General features: G+C 37.1%; 1 protein-coding gene across 1 annotated transcript in view; it reads left to right on the plus strand.

The window, feature by feature from the left end:
- The window catches only part of LOC113105886 (fibroblast growth factor 11-like), a 50,173-nt gene that overhangs the window by 1,370 nt on the left and 25,134 nt on the right, over nucleotides 1-23,669 (plus strand). Inside the window, exon 1 of the mRNA XM_026267257.1 lies at nucleotides 1-404. This exon is cut by the window's left edge and continues 1,370 nt beyond it. Coding sequence (XP_026123042.1) covers nucleotides 212-404 — 193 coding nt within the window. The 5' untranslated portion in view covers nucleotides 1-211. The remainder of the gene's footprint in view (nucleotides 405-23,669) is intronic.

Consider the following 23,669-nt stretch of genomic DNA (forward strand, 5'->3'; position numbering starts at 1 on the left):
TTTACCCCACGCCCTTACCCCTCTTAAACCAAGCCCCTTTTTGTTCCATACCAAGTTGTGACGCATTCTCCCCTTGGTTATTGTGGGAGACCCCGCTGTTCTCCAAACATCTGCTGTCTCCTGCTCCTGTCCTCCGTGGCCCTGGGTGATCGGACGGGTGGGCGGCCCACTGACGCCCTCTGCGCCCTACGGGTGAGCGGGGCACAGAAAAATGGCTGCCCTCGCCAGCTCACTGATCCGGCAGCGCAGGGAAGTCAAGGACCCCCAGGCCAACCGACAGATCTCCACCAAACGCAAGCCTTGCCCCAAGAGCAACAAGTCGCTCTGCCAGAAACAGATCCTCATCCTCATCTCCAAAGTCCGGCTTTGTGGCAGTCGAGGAAGAAAACTAGAAAAAAGACCCGGTGAGTTGCCCAAAACTCTTTAAAACCAGTCTTCAAACCTTCTGTCTTGCTTAAAATACGCTGAATTCTGCTATAATCTAAGTCTGTTGACTTCTGTTGAGGTCAAATAGTGAGGGTGGCATTAGCAAATAGGATTGACATGGACATAAGAAGTAATCTCTTTGAGTTATGACATGTTTGCTGATGAATGATTGGTTTTGAAAGACCTCTGGGATTATGGGAGTTCAAAAACAAAGCTGTTTATGTTGCATATAAAATATAGAGTCAGTTAAGTGTCATTGTTGACTGTTCAGAAAGTATGAACTGATCGAAACAAAACTGGTCTGGATTCTCGTTGGTGCTGGCATGACATTTAACAAACCAAACAAATAATTTACTCACCCTTATGTAATTTGAAATTCTGTATGGCTTGCTTTCTTCTGTTGAAAACAAAAGAAGGTAGTTTGATAATATTCTTCCTTTTTACATCCGTACATTAAAAGTCAGTGGGGTTTTATGTTGATTTAAACCCAACTGACTTTCACTGTATGGATAAAAACAATTGAAACATTGTTCAAAATGACATGAGGGTGATTAAATTAGTCATTTTTTTGGGTGAACTGTCCCTTTAAGAATGGATATTTCCACTGTATATCACGGTGTGTATGAGTTAATGTGATCCTTGAGACTTTGAAGGTTGACTATCGTCTAGTCTGAAGAGTGTGTGTCGATATAGTGAGTTTATGTTGTCTGGGACCCAGAGCTGCACGTCGCTTTGTAATCTTCCTGATCATTTCGCTGCATGTCTCTGTACCGCTTTTGACAACACCTGTTAATTTATGATCACAGACGAACATGAGACACACTGCGATCCTTCACATGCACATAAAAACGTCAGAGTCTCATTTACGATGAGCAGTTTCCAGTCTTTCGCTCCCTTCTGTCCCCCCACCCCACCACTAGAAGCCATGTGTTTGTGCGGGGGTCATATGTTACATATTTAACCCCAATGAGACATTTACCCTGTCTGAATAAATCAGGTAACATGTAGGAATCACAGGATGACAAAATCACACTCACATCAAACTGTTTTTGTGGATCTTAATCTTTCCTGAGGGATCATTACGTATTTTTTCCAAGTCAAGTTAGCTGTATTTTTTCATATAAAAGTGTTGTTTATGCATAAAACAAAATTTTACCCTTACATATTTTTAGTAAGATTTGTAAATTTCTTGCACATTAACTTCTTTTTGGCCCTTGACCACATAGAGGACTGTAGAGTTTGATAAAGTGGACAACTGCCAAATTTGTTTACATTTTTCATTTCTCTGATGCTTTTGACTGACCAAAGCATTTTAACCTTATGAGTCACAATACTAAGTATATGCTACATGAGTATGCAATCTAAAGTAGAAGTGAAATCCAGAAACGAGGAGAAAAAGTTAAGTTTAGTTATTTATAATCGTCTTTATGATTTTAAATATGAGGTATAGAAAGTGCTTGAATAAATGTGATTTTGCAGCATGTACTTGACTTCGAGACCCCTCTGGCTTTCTGGTTAAAAGATGGGAAGGGATTACCCAGCAAATGGGTATGTAAAAAAAAAGAAATGTTATTTTTAATGCAAAGTACAATACTTTGCATGGCCTGAAGGAACATTAAATGCAGATTTTTAAAATAGAACAGTGAGCTCCCCATGGCACATTCCAACCCGAGATAATAAAATTCTGAAGAACCGCCTGTGAATATTTGCATTTGTGCTCATGTTGCTTATGTAGAAGTACAGGTGAGACCTGGGTTTTTCTCACTAGGACCAGATTATGGACTAGACTACTGGGTGCCATATAAGAGTTATTTTAAGATACTTAAGCGGGTTGTGGGAAATACTTGGGATTTAGTGGGATTTCTATTTTGCTTGTTAAAATCATTACAAAGTATGTTGAAAATAAAATTAAAAAGCAATGTGCATTTTATAATGGTGATTTTTAATAATATCAATGATAATCCTGATGAAGGGATGGTAGAGCCTTTCTGATTTCGGACTTTGGGATACCTAAGACAAGAAAGGTGGGGAAATACTGAACTAGATCCATGTGCACGTGTAACTAGGGTGGGATATTCATGACGTATGTATCCCAAGTAAATCACAGTAATCACCATGCAAACCATAGTTCTGTACCCTCACGCCAAGTGGTAATTACGTCTATGAAAAATGGTGGTGGTTGGTGGTATTTGGCGCAGTGAAGTAAGAAATGTTATCTTTCAGTTTGGGGTGAGTGTATAGCTCGGGCTGCTGCAGTTAAACTCACATCCTGTGCTTTTGTTATGCCAACGGTGACTGGATGAGTTTGCCTGCCTTTAGATGGAGAGGATCAGAGAAAGAGCACTTATATAGTGTTGGCTCCTCAAAAGCACACTTTTGCCTGTCAGCACAAAACTAGAGAGAGAGCTGCTTAGTACATACTTCATGGAGTGCTGTCTGCTTCTGTAGTTCCCTTTCCTTCTCCGAGTCTGAATGAGAGTATCTTACTCAAACTTCTAATCATCTTACAGTTTATATCTTCTGTCTTATATCTCTCAGGCTACAGTTTTGGGATGACCGTTAACTAAAGTTCAACTTGATTAAATAATTAGCTGTTGGGGTAAGATGTTCTGGCTTTCTTTATTTATCAATGCAAGGGGAGAAATTGACATTTTTACATCATATAGATTTGGTCCACATTTTTATGTTTAGTCCTGGAGTAATATAATGTATGTAAGTATAGATATTATAAATATATAGTTTAGCTAATATAATATCATATAAATAAAATATAATGTAATAACACTTTATTTTAAGGTGTAAAATTATTATTATTATTATTATTTATTTATTTTTTTTGCTCTTTGTGGGATCTGTGACTCTGGATATATTTTTAATATGCAATCAACACAGAAAAGTGTCTACATTTTAGCACACTCCCTGATCTTTTCACTTTTTGAGTGGCACATTTCAACCTGGATTGTATTGTGATCAAAGTAATGCAAATATGCAAAGAGATTGTTCATTTAGGAGTTAAAAAACCATCTTATATTATATTATATTATTTTTTTTATAGATTTTTATTTTATTATATATCTTTATTTATCTTTATATAAAGAGATGAACATCTAGATAGACTTTAAAGTCACATGATGTTGACTGTATGACAGATTAAATCAGCATCAATGTTCCTGAAGTGTTGTGTCAGCTGAGATTAACAGACATTAATGATCACCGATCACCAATCACAAAACCCACTCAGCATTTAACAAGGTCATCCGCATCCCCCCAGCACAACACTGCACCAAAACACACACACACACACACACACACACACACACACACACACACACACACACACACACAGCCTGAGCTATGAGTTCATTTGTCACTTTTAAATAGTGAATGAGATTTTAATCAGGACACTTGAAGCAAACTGTAATGATGCAAAGTGTCCTAATCAGAGACTGAACAAACACTCACACACACACACACACACACACACACACACACACACACACACACACACACAGACATATTCTTGAGCTGAAAGGATGACCTTTGCACAAACATCATGTTGAGCTTGTCCGGATGAAGAATGTGTGTGTGTGTGTGTGTGTGTGTGTGTGTGTGTGTGTGTGTGTGTGTGTGTGTGTGTGACAGAAGGACAACTAACAATTGATAACGGATATTTGTATGCGTTGCAGTGTTTGCAGATCATTGGAGCACTTCATTGTTCCTGAGTGATTCATTCGTCCGCACACGTCTGCCTCTTATTAACACCCTCTGATTCCTCAATAACACTCTCCTGTCCCGATCTCCTCTTTTCATTCATCTCTTCTCCAACACTCTCCATTACAATTTCCTAATCTCACCCAGAAACCGTTGCCACACTCTCCCTTTGTCTCATTATCTCAGAGTCTCATTGTGTGAGCCTGTCCTCTTGTTCATGCTCTCCTGTGTTTTCTCTCTCCGCGTTCTTTCTTTAGGTCTGAAGTTGTAATAATGTCAGCTGGGTAGGGCCGTTTGTCTCATGTTGACAGTGGCATGGACAGTCATTGTGAGTGTATAATGGGGAAGTATTGTCCTGCTGTTATGGGGCAACTGTAGACTACTGCCTTCAAGCTCATTAAACTGTGTTTGGATGTGGATCTAACTCTTTCTCCCTGGCTGTTAGGAGCCCAGGTGACAACATGTATTCACCTTCTGTCTTTCTCTTTTCTGTGCTCAATTGTGTGCATGCAGCTTAAACATAATGAAGTGTTTTGTTTAACTGTGTTTGGCTAAAGAAGTATTTAAGACCCGTACACACCGAGAACTGTAGGATAACTGTATTAACATCCACACAACTTAGTACAACATTGTTTAAGTGAGCTTTATATGTGACTGTTTTTATCATTCATCAGCTCTGAAAGTGGTTCAAAGGATGTTATAGTTATCATCCATAGTGTGAAGAGGTCTTCGGACATCATATCTTTACCTGATTTATGTGAATAATACAGTGACTTCTGTGAATTTACTAGTGTCACAAAACATGATATGTGATAGAAGAATATTAGATGACAGTGCTTCATAAAAGGACTCTAATATGCCATAATGTACAGCCTATATTGTACGTTTATGGGATTTGGTGGTGTTTTATTTGAATAGTGCTGTTAAATCTGTTATTGGAGCATGTATACATGTTAATGCTGTCTTGAAACTCTAGTGCATCCATCATGAGCTCTGCAGTTTGATAGATATTTCTTTCTGTCATTGTTTTCTCCATCCCAGGATAGTGGTAGGTCACTGCCTCACGCTTTGTTTTATATTGATTGAGTGCTAGATCTTCTTTTTATTTTATCAGGCACATGTAAAGTCTGGATGACCTCCTATCTTTGGAGAGCTTCTCATAAAAATGTGTGTGTGTTAAATGTGTGTCTTGGTTATTTGTTGTTGTAAATGTAGTTTACTGCAAATCAAATTAGGTTGTGAGAAAGAGCCTCTGAAATGTAAACTTTAAAGACGTTAAATCTGGTGTGCTTATTTGACATTTATCCATTATATCCACAGCTGTCTATAAAAATGTCCTTATCTTGTTAGACAATTGTGGTTTTAAAAGGATAGTCCACCCAAAAATTATTAAAAACGAGTCTGTCATTGTTTACTCGCCCTTGTGTTGTTCCTTGTATTTTAAAAAATGTTTAAACTTGTACAATGAGTGTCAGCGAGGTGCAAAAATCATTGCACCCCACTCAATGAGTTTCATTACTTATAGACAGAGATAAATCTCATTATATCTTATAGTATCTCATGTTCTGCAAAGAGAAAGAAAGTCATAAAGGTTTGGAACTAAATGAGAGTAAATTAAATTATTTTTGGACGTAGATTAGCAAGCTAGACACTTACAAACTGGTCAACGACAGCAACCAAGAGCCTCATCAATTAAAAAGTGACAGATGCTGGAAATATTACAATGTGCAACCACTAAAGTCAGCACAGCAGCTCTGCACCATATGGTGAGTATCATGATGTATCACAATTTTTTTGTGTGTGACAGAGAATTTAAAATAGAGATGTCAGTATATGCCAGGTCAACCAAAATGTTTTAGATCGATTATTATTAGCAGATAATTATTATTTTCTTTTTGACACTATAATTGATTGGGCAGCTCATTTTTCCACGCAGATATCACGGTCAATTATATTAGCAGATTTAAAGTTGCAGTCGGTAACTTTTGAAGCTCTAGCGGTTAATAAACAGAACTGCTTGCATCTTGCGGAAGAACATCGTAGCCGGAACTACTTCTCTCTGTTTATGTTTATGAAGAATCACAAAGGTACTGGGTTACTCCGCCGCGGTATCCCTGAAGCAATCTAAAATAGTCCGAATATAAACACTTATTATAGGTGCACCCTAGTGATTCAGGACAAGCTAAAAACACGGTTTGGAAAATGGATTCATGGTGTACTCGCTTATTATATACATTTTTCTACATTTTGAACACAAACAAAGTTACGGAGCACAGCTCTGATTGGTTGTTTCTTACCGGGAGCGATGGAGTTTCTGCAAATGGCAATAGGACACTGGGAGGAGCCAGAGGAGCTTGATTTATTCACAGATTATCTGTCTCATATTCTACTGTCAGGACATAATGACAGGTTTAACAAATATGTAAAAAATATATATTTACAAAAGTTACCTACTGCAGCTTTAATTTGAGTAATTAATGTTTTGGTAAATTTACGCTTGACAGCCAATGTACCTGATGATGTAGTTGTTTGTCAGTTAATCTAGAATTCAGTTGCAAAATGTGGTGAATTTACCATTTATATAATCTATTACAAAAGACATGAATAACATTTCTATTTTCCATGTAAGGGAGGGTCAGGATTATGCTGGTTCTTATAGGTGTTATGAAAGTGGCTTGAATGTATGCCTTGGTTAAAAGCATTATTTTGCTGGCAATAACCACATAATCTATGCATCCAACGGGTGATGTGAATCCCCGTAGCTCTGAGACAGCCTCTCATGTACCACAAGCTTTATATATATTCCTGTGGGTACAATCGAAACAGTCTTTTAATACTGAACCAGCTGAATTATGCTGGCATTTGTTTCAGAGTGATCTGAGGTGAGAGCATGATCCAATGCTCTTCTGTCCTTTGCTGATAGAATACTGCTGTTGTTATTTATGTGTGTTTTATTTGGATCGCTTCTTCCGCTCCTAATGTGACCTCCACGCTTTTCTTGGCAAACTCGCAGAGGGACTTTAGCAGAGGTCATGCACGCAAACAGAAACACACTGAGCGCTTCTTCTTTTCTTTTTTTTTTTTTTGGTAGTGTAACCCAACACAAGATGACCGACTTAACAAGTGAAGAGGCATTAACAATTTAAATGCATTGAGAGCGTCTTCTTTTTAAGGTGAGGAGTAACCTTAACTCCACTTAAGAGGAAACAGATGCACAGAACAATTTAAAACACACAAGATTTGAGACTTTGAAAAAATGTGTTGTGTATATGGTAGAATTAAATGTCGAATGATATCTCTGGATTACTTATTGCATCATAATAACATGGGACCTGTCTGTGCCATTCATAATATATACAGGCACTTTAATGTATAACATGTTATATGCTACAAATATCTTCTGATTTAGGGTTTTGCACCATTTCGAATTTAAATTAAGGTTCATTATGAAGCCTATAACAGTCATGTTCATTTTACTCTAAGTCTACTAAAAGTTCATTGTGCTTAATAGAGAAAAGTGACCTCAATAACTGACTATATTAAGCATAACTCAAACTTAATGAGTTACGGCAGATTCCATTTTCCCAGCATGCTTTGCTTCGGTCTGTTAAAGGAGAGTAAATGTTGAAATTAAGTGTTATTCTGTGTGCTTTTGCACAAGATTGGTACAGGGGGAGGCGATCCGTTAGTGTTTAATGATCTGTTATGTTGGGATTTCAAAGGGTTTGTTTTTGTGGCTTGCATTGTGGTGAAGAGTAGAGCCTGTGGATAGGTCGAGGATGGACCACAGAACATTACTATATGATGCTTTATTTAAAAAAAACAATGACACTATAGCATAATGATAATCAACTGCATTAATTATGTTAGTACATGCATGAGTACTTGCTATTCTTAGCTAGATAGATTTTAAGAGATTTTAATTAAAGTTTTTTTAATGGTTTGGTAGCACTTTAGCTTAGGGACCAATTCTCACTTACTAGTTGCTTATTAGCATGCCTATTATTGGTTGTTTATTATTACTTATAAAGTTCAAATTCTATTTGTTGAGGCAAAAGCCACAGTTAAGTCATAGTTAGCCAGAATCGGATGTTAAAATAAAATTTGCCAGTGGTTTTATGCAATTTATGTATTAATTAAAGTCTCAGCTACACAAATTATTTGACTAGATTTCAAGTTGAATTTGATATATATATATAATTTGTTTTTTATTGTTTTTTTGTGAGCTCAAATAGAATAAGAATTTCACACACATTAAATATTAGTTTTTTAAATGGTTTACGGCAATCAGTTTCTTCAAATAGTAAGCTTAACTCTTTGAATTGTACAGTAGCAAACAGGAGGCAACATTCTTTAATTCAAGTAGCTTGAATTTAAGTAGAATGCAAATTTGAGTTTTTTTCAGGCAAACTTGTTTTTATAAAGTTTGAATAGAAAGGGATTATTGAGAAAATGCCAAAAGCTGATCTTTTCTGTAGAAAGGCCATTGATGTGCATATGTCAAGTTCAGCTGTAGGTTTGCTTGGTTTACCAAGAAAAAGCATTTAGGTTGGATTTGAACCATGCTAAATGAAATCTGTACAGTATTTTCTAGACTAACACTTCAACACGCATACTATAGAGTAGTCCTTTTGTAGTTGGCTGTTGTATTGACTGGCTTTAACACAAAGATTCAGTTTAGCACCTATGAGCCCTCATTCCCCTTTAACATACACACACTTAATGCATTTAGATCACAGAGTCCCAAAACAGAAATGTCATGGTGGTTCAGAGAGGTGTTAGGTTGTTTGGATTTGAGTCTCAGGTTAAAGTCCTCTGTGGATCAAATATACAAGCGTAGACAGAAAGTCACGCACATGCACATTCAGAAACACTCACAGCATCTCATACAAGGAAACTCGCATGTTGTACAGTTCCTAGGAGTTCACACCTGCTGGGGCGATTAATCCCTGCATCGCATGTGTGTGTGTGTGTGTGTGTGTGTGTGTGTGTGTGTGTGAGTGTGGGCATGTTTTTGTGACATATCAGGACACAACTCTGTATAATGACATGGGTATGACACAGGTATTACAAGGAGAGGGTGACTTATGAGGACATAACCCATGTCCCCATTTTTCAAAATGCTTATAAATCATACAGAAGGAGTTTTTTTGAGAAAGTAAAAATGCAGGGTTAGGGTTAGGGCAGGTGAAGGGTCATAGAATATACAGTTTGTACAGTATAAAAACGTTACGCCTATGGGATGAACACACTTTTCACAAAAACAAACATGCGTGTGCGTGCATGTGTGTGTTTACCTCCGCACACATCTCAAGTTAACAAGGCAGGTTTGATAACAGGTGAGTTGGAGAGGGGAAAAGTATTCTCTTGATCTCATGTAACGCACGTACACTGCTTTTAACACACTCATAGCTAGCATACGTGTGTTTTTGTCAGTCGCTCAGCAGTCCATGACTTTGCCAAGGTCTTTGCTCTTCACTGTGACCCCACTGTGTTCTTGTGTCTCTCAGATCAAAAGTAAGCAGACCACCATAACGTTGGCTTTCTATTATCCTTCATGGTCAAGTCAAGTCACCTTTATTTATATAGCGCTTTAAACAAAATACACTGCGTCAAAGCAACTGAACAACATTCATTAGGAAAACAGTGTCTCAATAATGCAAAATGATAGTTGAAGGCAGTTCATCATTGAATTCAGTGATGTCATCTCAGTTCAGTTTAAATGGTGTCTGTGCATTTATTTGAAATCAAGTCAATGATATTGCTGTAGATGAAGTGACCCCAACTAAGCAAGCCAGAAGCGACGGCGGCAAGGAACCGAAACAGAATGGAGAAAAATGGTGTGTTATGGCGTTATAATACTTCTTTTTCCACCCTATCTTGTGTTCAACTCAACTTGTTGTACGAGCACTATATTGATGATGAAAATGACATCACGCAGGCAGTTTGTGGACCATTGCAGAATGCAGATGGCTGAGGTAGACACTTAATGTTTAGTTATATAATCAATGCCACTATTTTAGTTGTATTTGTTGTAGTAAGTTTTGCTCACTGTTTGCGCACAAAAAGTATTCTTGTAGTTCCATAAAATTAGGTTTGAACAACTAATGTCCCATGGACTATTTTAACAGTGTCCTTACTACATTTCTGAGTCTTGAACGTGGTCTATGCAGGGTCTGAGCTTCTTGAGTTTCATCAAAAATATCTTAATTTGTTTTCCGAAGATGAACAAAGTTTTAGGAGGGTGAATAATTAATGACTGAACGTTCATTTTTAGATGAACTATCCCTTGAATGTCAGCTGGTGTTATTTAAATGTCTGTTCAAGTATAGTTAATATGATTTAGCTGTGGTGTTATGGGATAAATTGGTGTTTTTTGTTTAATTTTGAATTATTAACTCTGTCCTTGCTAATAATTTGTCCTAAACAATGTATCAAACTTTGAACTATAGAATAAATTAGATGTGAAAGAAAGGAGAAAAGAGTACTGAGTGCTGTCTGCATTAATATATTTTTATATTTTTAGAGTACACTGAAGTTACAGAGACTCTAAGAGGAAAGCATGGGACTGTCTGTACATCATTATGGTAGACATGTGTGTGCTTGATCATTCATGTGTGTCTTGGGTGATGTATGTGCGTGCAGTGATGAGTACAGTTGCATGTACAGTAGATGCTAGTCGCTGTATGTTTGTTTGCATGGATGCATTCTGTGGAGTCTAAAAATATAAGACAACTAATTTAAATTATACAGAAGTCTTTTTTCTTTATGGTGATATAAAGTGAATAAGAAACATTTAAACACCCTACAAGCTCTTCCATTCATGCACATAAAACTGTCACATTTGAACATATTTATACTGACAGATTGCCCATGGGGTTTCCTTTCTTTCTGCAGGAAAACATTGATCGATATCTATCCTGAAAAAAAATAAGGGATGAGTGGAGAATGGCACAAATATGAACTGCCCATCCATGCACAGAAAGAAATAAAGATCTCAAGGAAATGAGCAGCTCTTGTCATGACTGTAGTTAGTGTGCGGTAAACAGCTTTTAGATTTTATAGATACAGGCTGATATATTACATATTAAGACAAGTGACTGTGAGATTTTACTAAGATTACAAATGGCTAAAAACTAAAATTATATTTGTTTAAGACTTAATCTACTTTTTTGTTTGTTTTCAAATATGTGGACCATTTTCCCGACATTTTGCTGTTGCTCCTTTATGATTTCTAGGTATGTCCTCTTCATTTGTGAAACGATTAACAATGTTGTCATGTCCAGTACCCAGTTGTCACAATTTTTTTCAATAACAGCTTCTTCTCAGAGCCTGCATTACATTATGGCAGGATCACAAAGGAATCTGGGCTGAAATGTGCCATGGATTCTTTTTAAAGGTTGGCCTGACGTGATCAGGGACATCGTTAAAAATTAGCATCCCCACTTCCAGAAACAGCACATGAAATCACTGTGTCTTTATATAGAGTAGTACATCAAACCCACTTATTTAAAGAGATTTTTCACGATATGTTTCTTTTAATGATATTCGACCAAGCACATGCACTCATGTAATAAGTAAGCACAGTTTAGTCTTAGAGGCAGGGCTGATGTAGTTCCAGTTCATTACGGCTAGTCTTAATTAATTCAGGAGCTCCAAATGATGTCTGAAAATTCAATTCAGGGTTGATCTAAACACTAGTTTACCCTTTGGGTAAATCTATAGAAGCTAAAGGGTCGACATGTTTCTGTCCCTAACAGAGGGGCTCAAGAATGAGCTCCCCCTGGACTTTATAGAGGATTTTTATTTAGCATTATGCATTCACTTGATGTATTGTATGTTAAGCTCCATTAAAAGTTTAAGCAACATCACTTTACCTGCCTCAGTGTAACCCCTCTCACCCGTGTCCTCTCTGCCGCTCCGAGCGGGGCTCCGGCATGGGAGGCGGACGCACTAACAAGGAGGCTAAATGGCTACAGCCACTAGCATCTTATCGGTAGTGCGTCTCTTGAGATTGGGGAGTGAGGTTTACCTGCACAACACTACTCACTGGTCTCCGTTACACTCACCCCCCTAAACCTCACTCCCATCCGGGTCACGGCACCAACGTAACCCTTCTCACCCGGGTCCTCTCTGACGCTCCAAGCGGGGCTTGAACCAGGGTCTCCGGCATGGGAGGTGGACGCACTAACAAGGAGGCTAAATGGCACAACACTAGTCGCTGGCCTCCGTTACATCAGTGATTTTAGCAAAAGAATGATGCATTCTTCTTTAAAAAAAAAATCTTAACCAACCTAAACTTTTGAACAGCGTATATGTTAAGTATAATAAACTTCGGTAAAGTAAATTGTTTTATGTGTGTGTGTAAGTGGTGTAACATTCTCTTGCATAAGCTAAAAGAGAGTTTAAGTCGACAGACATAACCTCTCTAGAGATAGAGATGGATCCAGAGTGAGAAGAGTATGTAGTCAGCTCTTGACGGTTGAGAGAGCGCAATGGATGCAAGTTTGAATGTTTATAAGAAAGAGACCGTAGTGTCTATATGTTTATAAAGGTCTGCATTAATGGCTATTTTCTCTTCAAACCCTCTCTTGAATAATTCATCCTCATTTTGATTAGCCAAAAGTTAACATGGTCATTAACGTTCTGTGATTCAGCTTATCCTGTGTTCTTCCCATCAGTCCATCTCAATGTCTCGAAGTGTTAGCTAGCAGACTGCAGCTCCATTAACTTGAATCTCTCTTTCCATTTCTCTCCGTCGTCATCCAGATTTCATCTATCCATGCTCGCTCGTCATTAATCCGTTTCCCATCTTCATATTTGGTTTGATGGAGGAGGACCCCGTGAGTTCTGCTAATGCTGACTCAGCACACATTCACTTATAATTCAGACTCCTGTCACAGACTGATTCGCAGAGGTTGGGATTTCATCTAATTGCATTGTGGGCCCCCTGCGACGATTCTGTGGATTTACAGGGCCGTGCTGTTCTTTTAGGGACTCCCTCGTCAGCAGAAAAAGTGATGGGTGGTACGACAGGAAGGGAGGGTGAGGCGTGGTGCGGTCGGGACCGAAGTGTCTCTGTGGGAGAACATAGTGTAATTAAAAGACTCTTAATTGATCTATTAATGAATGAAACATCCAGGAGCCCGTCTATGTGTGTGCACGCAGCATCTGCTAACACCACTTCAGTTTCGTATGGTTTCTGTGTGGATGAAATACGCAAGAGTGCATTCTCCAATGCTATTACAGCTTCCTTCATTTTTGCCTGACGCTAACAGTTAAAATCCAATTAACGCATTGCACACCTCACTATTCAGGAACATGATTTGTGGAGCTTCGTGGGAGTCTCGAGTCACCCTTTTCCACATCTGTTTGGTTTTATCTTACAGCTTTTCTTGGAGAAGTGTTGTGGTAAGCAATATTGTCTCGGAGATTTATGTCAATTTTCTGTTCCGTCTAATTCAGACTGAAAAATTGTGTAATTAACGAAACACTGGTCACACTTAGAACTAATTCTCACTATTGACTACACCTTTTGCCTCAAACTCCTAATTGATTTGTAAGGTAGTTTTTTTTTGAGTTGAGGTATGGGTATGAGTATGAGATCTAAAATATCGTCATGCAGAATAAGCCATTAATATATGTTTTATAAGTACTAATAAACAACAAATATTCTAGTAATATGCATGCTAATAAGCAACTAGTTTATAGTGAGAATTGGTCCCTAAACTAAAGTGTTACCAAAGCATTAAATCATTAAATTAGTGTTCCTATAGCTCAATTGGTAGAGCATTGCACTATCAAGCGTAAGATTTTGGGGGTTCAATTCCCCTTGAACACATGATAGGTAAAAATTGATAGCCTGAATGCACTGTAAGTCACTTTGGATAAAAGCGTATGCTAAATGCATAAATTTAAATGTAATTTTTAATTAAAATTTTAATTTAAATATAAATGTTGCTAAACAACCTTAAACAGCATTTGCATACTTACTGTATGTACAGTGAGACTAGTCATCCTCTTTATCAATGATTATTTGGATTTACACTTATATATATTCATTAACTTGTTTATATCCAGGCCATGCTGAACTCTTGTAATAGACAGTAAAGTAGAATAGCTTAGAGTTTGAATCACATTTTTTTTTTTTTGGTTAAATTCATAAGAAAATTTAACTGAGATTATGTCTTGAATTAGATTTGTTTGTATTATCCCTTTGGCAAATAGTTTTATATGTAATAGAAAGATTTTGTATAAATTAGAAACATCTTTACTGTCACTTTTGATCAATTTAATGCATCCTTGCTAACTAAAAAAAAAAGTATAATAAAAAAAGTAAAACGTTTCTGTTTAATTCTTATTTGAGGGATTGTAATATTGGCTCTGTATTACTAATGGTGGCATATTATTTTGGATTTTATTTCATAATTTCATTGGACTGGGGAGCATACAGGGTTATAGAAAAATTTGTGCAGGACAACACTCTGTACAGGATATTGATTAAAGAAACATAATTCTTAATATAACCCATTTGAATGTATTTTAATGACTGGTTAGGGGTCAATTTAGAGTGAATAAATCAGATTGAACAGAACAGAGCTTAGTAGAAATCTTCCCTTCTAAACAAGAACAAGGTCATGGCGTTAAACCAATAGAAATCTACCTTTCTCCCTCTTTTTTTCTTTCACTGAACAAGCACTAATTTTTTACCCAATCTAACTAAATCCTCTGGGATAAACTGAGGCAATTAGTTGTGTTTAGTCCAGTATTCCATGACTGTAATTATTTCATTGATAAGCCTCATTATCATTACATACAATCAGGAGCCAGCCTTTAAGAAGCTGCCAGGCATTTTCTAAGGGGGTTTCCAGATCCCCTCTAAGGATACACTTAAGGAAAGCCCTTCCCCCGTGTAGTCTGGAGAGATTTGGGTGTGGAATACCTGGCAACCCATATCCCGCATTACTGCAGTGAATCAATGCAAACGTGGGAGCAGTGAATGAATCACCTTTGAGGAGAGTGTGAATGAGAACGAGAGAGATAGAGGATGGTGGTCACAGGGGGAAACCTCTGCAAGTGTGTGTGTGTGTGTGTGTATCTGCAGTCTCTGCAGGCTGTGTTCTCATCATGTCTAAATCAGAACAAGTAGTGTACATAAAAGCAGTGCCGACGCATCACAATGCTGACCATAATTCACGTCTTCATGCTATAACAAATGCATCAAGAGTGATCCAATTAAGAAATGATGCCCTTACCTTCTCACATATCACACACACATATTACCATATGTCATCTATAGCATTGCAGCTTGTCCTGAAGATTGATTTTATTCAGACATCGATCTGAGTGTGTGCACATGTCAGTGTTGATTTCCCTCTATTGCATCAGCATGTTTATCATTATTTTAAGATATAATTGCTAATTTAGTCCTTTTTTGTTTTGTATTAAATTATGTAATATGTCATATCAGTGACTTGATCGCTTCAGCCCACTAGTTCAAATGCTTTGTAGTGCATCACAATTGTGTTTCTGATGTCAAAGTTTGTTAATTGCAATAAATGGACTTATTGTGGCTGAACAAACGAGTGAAAAGAGGGATGAGGTGTGTTGTTTTCAGGCTGCTAATGGGACCAAAGAGAAGAATAAGGAACATGAGTATTGACTCATGAGATTAGGCTGTGGGCGTATGGTGGGTAAGATATGAATACAGACTGACCTTCAGTGAGAAAGGAAAGGTCAAGATGAGCAGATGACCTCAGGGAATAAAGGACAAGGAGAGTGGAAGGTAAAAGATATTAGAGGTCAGGAGAGAGGTTTTTGTTGGGTTTTCTGGTACAATGTTCTTAACATCCTTCAAAATATATAAATTAGCTTATGAAAGAAAAACATTTCTACATGTATGCATAGAAATATACTAGTGAAATTTTTCAATATTTTGTATTATGCACAACAAGGCTGCATTTAATTGATCACAGATGCAATAAGAATAGTGAGACTTGTGTACTATTGTGAAGCATTATTAAACGTTTTTAGGGAGATTTATTTTAGAAAGGTTTTTGTGTTTTCCTAAAACATCCTTTAAAAAAATAGGTGAAAAAGAGAATTATATACAATACCATTCAAAATAGATGGCATTTTAAAATCATACCCATGCACACGTGCATGCATGTGTATAAATATTCTGGTGAGAGTTTTTTTTTTTTTTTTTTTTAAATGCTCGCCAAAGTTGCATTTATTTAATCAAAAATGTGATAAAAACTGTAAAAACTATTGTTCTATTGTGAAACATTACAATTATACAGTTATATTACAATTAAGAAAATAACTTTTCTATTTTAGTACATTTTAAAATATTATTTAATTTAATTTAAAAGTCTTTACTTTCATGTTTTCATTTAATGCATCTTTTTAATGCAAGTATTAAAATGTATCGACCCTAAACCTTTGAACGGTAGTCTATAGTGTAAAATAAATAATGTCATTCATATATATATATATATATATATATATATATATATATATTTTTTTTTTTTTTTTTTTTGTGATATATACAAATTTTAAGTCAAGCTTTATCAAGTCTAGATAATATGTGACCCTGGACCACAAAACCAGTCTTAAGTCGCTGGGGTATATTTGTAGCAATAGCCAAAAATACATTGTAGGAGTCAAAAATCTTTTTTTTTTTTTTTTTTGTCAAAAATCATTAGGATATTAAGTAAAGCTCATGTTCATGAAGACATATTGTACATTTACAACCATTAATTTATCAAAATGTAATTTTTGATTAGTGATATGCATTGCTAATGACTTCATTTGGACAACTTTAAAGGCAAATTTCTCAATATTTTAATATTTTTGCACCCTTAGTTATATCTCGGCCAAATATTGCCCTGTCCTAAAACAAACAAACAAAAAAACAAAAAACATACATCAATGGCAAGCTTGTTTATTCAGTTTTCAGATGGTGTATACATCTAAACTTTTAAAAATGGACACTTAAGACTTTAAAAGGTTTTGTGGTCCAGGGTCACATATTTGTACTGGAAAACAGGACAAAAATCTCTCCCTTGCCCTCAAATTTCTTTACATTCAAGACATAATCATAATTTGGCTTCCCAAATGTTTAAGGATCAGTAAAAATTGCAGATTATATCCCAGTACTGGCATACTTTCTGAATTGCTGCATATATTTTCTCACCATTGCATTAGTAGTGTCTGTTCTTGAGGTTTGTGAGTTGTGATTGGGTGTAAGTGCTGAGGTTCTTCTGCAGTGATGGTTGTCCAGTGCAGGTGAAGTGGCAGGAAGGGGGCCAGAACGCTTTTGTGTCACCTGTCGCTGTGGTGATGCTGGCTGCTTGGGATGATGTGGTATTCTGACATCTCCGGCTGCCTGCCCAGCATGTCATGAGCACGTCCTAATTTATAACGTCAGAATTAATCCATACACACAATCGTTAGAGCGGAACATTTTGCACAACTAAACTCTAAAGCTACAACACTAAAGCACATTTGTTACTCAACACACCTACGGGAAGAATATCTTAGACTGTGCCACTTATTAAAAAATAATATGTTTAACTTAAATTGAAGCTGGGGGATTTGTTCAGTAAACAACTACCTAGAAACTCCCCCAGAACGCCAAGATCTTGCACAAAACACAAAATCACAAATTATGCATTGCAATCCTTTAATTTTTTATATTTGGCATGTTTGTGTGCTGCTGTGCATCCCTGTGTTTAATAAGCAGCGTGTATGCTCTTTAAATTAACAAAGAAAAAACATTGCGCCAGCCTTTAGACCAGGTTTGAGCTGGTCTATGGTGCAGTCTATTTTCAGTTAAAATAGCAATGCACCAGCAATGCGCCTGAACACACCTCTTTTTTAGACTAGCATGCCCATAGGTGCACAAATGGCGCAAATGCATTTGCTAATTAAACAACGTGGTGCTGGACGGAAAAAATGCGAACAGCGCCGGACTGAAACTAGCGAACACACTTGTGCTGCGCCTTGCGTCGCATTGCGCCGGGTGTATGATAGGGCCCTATGTGTCTATACCAGACAAATGTGTCGTGCAACAAATAAAGTCTCTTTGTCTACACACTGCCCAGACAGTAAGCTGTTTCGGCCCAGATCCGGCCCACATCTGGCCCGCATGGATTTCATGGACCGGATCTGGGCCGAAACTGCTTGCTTGTCTGGGTGGATGCAACAAAGCAAAGGTTGCAAATCATTTTGTATTTTTCTGTCAGTGTCATAAATACAGAAGTCAGCATTCGAAGTGGATCAAAAATCCTAAAGTCTCAAATCAAAATAGTTATTCTTTATAAAAGTAGAGTCAACCACACCCTCCTAAGTAGAGTCTCTGTGCCGCTTCGCTAAAGATAGGTGCCTAGTCCTTTTTTGATGCACGCCGCGTCCAAACCGCACAGCAAATACAAAATAGAAGTCAAAAAATCATTTGCATTTCAAAATAAACACCCTGTGCATGCTCCCAATCATATTTCACATTACTGTATTAATGCTAGGAGAAATTTAAACCTGGTAAACACATTTCATTACACCAAATACACAAATTATTGTTTCTTTTGACCAACATCATGACTCCTTTTACATATAGTATTGTTTAAAAAATATGTTGTGAATGTTCAGGGTACATTTAGAAATATGTGAACATAAGAAAAACATTATTAAAACATTATTTTGTTGGCTGGGAGCACGCATTCAGAAACTGTAAAATCTAGTCTTAAAACTGACATTTGTAAGTACTTATCCCTGGATTAGAGGCAAGACATGTTAGTCAACCTGAAATGGTATTGCTGCATGTGAATGAAGGACTAAGTAAATGAAAGTGAAGGGAGGAACAAATACGCAGGCCGGCTGTTTTCTTGCTTTTATGACTTCTGACATCACCGCCAGCGAGAGAGAGAGAGAAGAAGAGGAACACCTGATTAGCATTGTGTTCATGTCTCACTGCCGTGACTCTGAATGGCTGCGAGAGAGCAAAAGAACATGGGCGAGAAGGGAGGAGAAGGACAGAGGGAAAGAGCCAGCTCAGCACATCCCAGAGGCCAGGGCGGAGGAGAGAAGAGAGGCTGGTGGACCTGGAAGAGAAAGAAAGCAGGGACACACACGCACACACACTTCCCTCTCTTTTCATCTTTCTCTCTATTTGCCGACTCTTTGGGTGAGGTTAATACAGCAGGATGGCAGTGTCAGGAACAACTGTTGTTCTGTAGGTAAACTCTGTCTCAGTTTCTATGTCTGTGTCTCGGAGGTTAACAATAGAACAATACCTCACGACAGAGTAGAGAAAGACTCCTTACAAGACACAGACTGCGGCATCATACACCTATTTCTTTAAAAGGTAAAATAAGCATAAATATGTTTGTATACAGTATGTGTGTGTGTGTGTGTGTGTGTGTGTGTGTATGCATGTATGTATATATATCCATACATGCACACACACACACGTGTACTGTAAAAAAAAAACATCCAGTTTTCATACTATAAATTACAATGTTATGCAAATTTTTACAATAGCATTAAAAACAATATATTTGCATTTTTTTTTTTTTTGTTCAATGTCTATTATTTAGACACAATATTGTAAAATTTTAATATAGGTCATTATTTTAGATAATATATTGCATAATTATAAAATAATGTACATAAAACTGTAGTAGTGTTCAAAAGTTAGCGGTTAGTTAAAATTTTAATTAGCAAGCACAATAAATTGATCAAAACTGACCTTGAGTATAAATTAAAAGTTACAAAATATTTATTTTCTATTAATCTTTCTAATTAACCAAATCTAATGAGTCAAATCAATATATATACTGAACATTTTGCATAAATATTGCAATAGAAATAATTGCAATAATATTTCATAAAATAAATGCAGTCTCTGTGCGCATCTCATCAAAATCTGAACTTGTGTACAGTAGTGTGTAAAAGATAAACTTCACTTTTATTATTTTAGGCTACCACTTTTCATTTAAAATGACTTTAAGTTTTTGGAGTCACGCACACAATTAAATAACAATTAGAGGAAAAAGTGGAAAGTAATGCAGATGCACACAGCAGACTGTCTCAGACGTGAGATGTGTGTGTGTATGGTCATTTACCAATGCATGGTGAGAGTGTGTAAGGCAAAGAGAGCTTCGGGTCAGAAGGCACTGAGGCAAATACTCACACCAGGCCAGCCCTCGATCATCACATCATCTGTCTCTGTCACACAGCGTGACCACACACACACATACACCAAAAACCATTGCAGTTACACAAGCAACAGAGTGCTGGTGTGTAAACCTTCTGTAGCATACAGTAATGTATAAAGCACAAGTAGTGCAAGGACAGAGGTGGGCCGTGTAATGAAAATGTTGAGAATTTGATGGCAAAAAAGAAGCAAAAAAAAGACATTTAGAGGCATTTATAAAAACAGAAGTGCATAATGCATAAGCAATATCAAAGATCTCTGACACAGTTTTCCACACATTTGTTTTAATCTAGTGCTCCATGCATAGACAGAGGCAAATCCTTAAGAAGGAAATCATAAAAAATTATTATCATTCATCGTTCTTTCTTATCATTCAAGTCTGTCTTTTTCAGTGATGTCTTATCTTTTCCTCTCATCTCTTTCTCGTGCACTGTTAGAAATGTCTGTAAATTTAACAGTATTTAACTGTAAAATGAACTGTATTTTACTGTAGGACAGTTATACAGCATATTACTGTATTTTATAGTTACATTTTGGGGAATACCCTCTTGGCGACACTAAATTACAGTATTTTTAATGTACTGTAAATCTAAATACAGTAAAGAAAAAATGAGCGCGAAACCTGACCAATCACAGATCAAGTTTTATTTCCCAAAACAAGACACACAGATGCGAAAAGAACCAGTCAGATGCAAAGGTGGGTACAAATATTACTTCTTTTACTTTAAATATATTATATCTTTGGTTTAACTAAAACAAAAATATAAATAAAAAAAACGCTGCCACTGAACGGCGCGCAGTCACCTCACATTTATGCTGTGAAGAGAGCTAGAGAGAGTTGTGGTGACACTGTGCAAACATTCATATTTCTTTCCTTTCTTTCCCTTTTCTGAACGTTTCACCGTCAAAATATGGACATTAACGGGTCTCTGCCTTGGGTTTGACCACTCCAGGAGCTGGTGAGTGTTCATGTGAACTGTTAGCCGAACAACAAAGCTTTCGTGGATTTAGCTTAAAGTCAGTCGGATTTTTTCCCGCTATTATCGCTTGCTGTTAACTGATTACCCCATATAAATGCACGTCATGCTTGTAGTGCTAGAGTAAAACCCGCAATGTTCGTGTCGTGTGCAAACACTGGCGCCTCTGTGGAGACATTATACGCCTTTATTAATCATGCCAAAGGGCATAAAAAAACGGCGAATTTAAGGTTTTCGTGTGCAGTTCCTGAATGCTCATACACTTTCCAAAGCCTCTCCGCCCCTCAGTCTCACATTTAACGTTACCGCAAACACATAAAGTTAAGGAAACTAAACAACCAAGAGAAAAATATGTCTACTTCAAATGTAACATTTGTTCTGTACATCAGCATCGGGAGAATAACATAATCTCGTTCGCGAAAATGCGCCGCAAATGGCACAGAACATAATGGAAATGTTTTCAGGGGACCCCAGTAAGTGACGAACCCGACTGTGTATGCACGATCAACGGCTGTCCGAATTCACTCACTCGTTTTCATTCACAGCTTCAAGTGAACCGTATTAGTGGACTAATGTAGAAATGAGTGAATGAGTGTTAAGGGGGCGATTTCGGATTTAGCCAACGTAATTTCCTCATTATTTTAACCTGGGATGTTCTCGTGACAAAGCAGCATGGTGCCTATCAGTTTAATAGCTGTACTTAGGACATAAATGTCTTATTATTGCTGTTAACATAACTGTTGCAAATAAATACTTTTTATACAAAAAAGTTTTCTTAATATGCTTTATTTATCTGTGTGTGTCTCAACTTTAAAATTAGCTGTTTCATCTTTGGACCCTATATTACCTTACATTTCTTACCTATGAAACTTATTTAAACATAACATTAATTTTTTTTTACAATGTTACTAATGTATAGATTAATATCTCACCCTCATGTTCTTTTTACATTTTTTATATTGTATATAAAGTTGTATGTCATAAATATGTAATCTCTGTATTTTTTGCAAGAAAACAAAAGTAGACGTTGAGTACTAAACAAGCTCCATCTGGGTTCGTCACATATTGGGTCCCCTGGAAATATTTTCGTTGTGTTCTGTGCCATTTGCAGTGCATTTCTGTATTTGGTTGTGTTGTGAGTATTTGGTTGTTTTGTTAGACATTTTTCACATCAAATGATCTAACTTTTTTTTTCTGTTATGTAAAGGTTAAATGTTAACCCTGACAACAGCAAGTGCTCCTCAAAGTTCCACGTCATCAAAAGAAGTGGGAAGATGGTGCAAAGGAAGAACTCTGGTCTGAACCCTCATGTTTCCTCCTTCATTAAAGGGATAGTTCACCCAAAAAATTAATTCACCCATTAATAACTCACCCTCATGTTGTTCCAAACCTGTGAGACCTCCATTTATGTCCTCTGTCCCTCCATTGAAGCTGTGTGTTCGGTCTGCTGTCCATGTCCAGAAAGGTAAGAAAAACATCACCAAAGTAGTCCATGTGACATCAGAGGGTCAGTTAGAATTTTTTGAAGCATCCAAATTACGTTTTGGTCCAAAAATAGCAAAAACTACGACTTTATTCAGCATTGTCTTCTCTTCCGTGTCTGTTGTGAGAGAGAGTTCAAAACAAAGCAGTTTGTGATATCCGGTTCGCGAACGAATCACTCCATGTAATTGGATCCTTTTGAACCAGTTCACCAAATCGAACTGAATCATTTTAAACGGTTCGCATCTCCAATACACATTAATCCACAAATGGCTTAAGCTGTTAACTTTTTTTAATGTGGCTGACACTTCTGAGTTCAAACAAACCAATATCCCGGAGTAATTCATTTACTCAAAAAGTACACTGACTGAACTGCTGTGAGGAGAGAACTGAAGATGAACACCGAGCTGAGCCAGATAATGAACAAAATACTGACTCGTTCTCGAGCCAGCCACATTAAAAAAGTTAACAGCTTAAGTAATTTGTGAATTAATGCGTATTGGAGACGCGAACAGTATAAAACGATTCAGTTTGATTTGGTGAACTGGTTCAAAAAGATCCGGTTACATCGAATGATTCATGAACTGGATATCACAAACTGCTTTGTTTTTAACTGTCTCACAACAGACACTGAAGAGAAGACAATGCTGAATAAAGTCGTAGTTTTTGCTATTTTTGGACCAAAATTTATTTTCGACGCTTCAAAAAATTTCTAACCGACCCTCTGATGTCACATGGACTACTCTGATGATGTTTTTCTTACCTTTCTGGACATGGACAGTAGACCATACACACAGCTTCAATGGAGGGACTGAGAGCTCTCGGACTAAATCTAAAATATCTTAAACTGTGTTCTG

Source organism: Carassius auratus, chromosome 7 (genome assembly GCF_003368295.1).
Source record: "Carassius auratus strain Wakin chromosome 7, ASM336829v1, whole genome shotgun sequence".
NCBI lineage: Eukaryota > Metazoa > Chordata > Actinopteri > Cypriniformes > Cyprinidae > Carassius > Carassius auratus.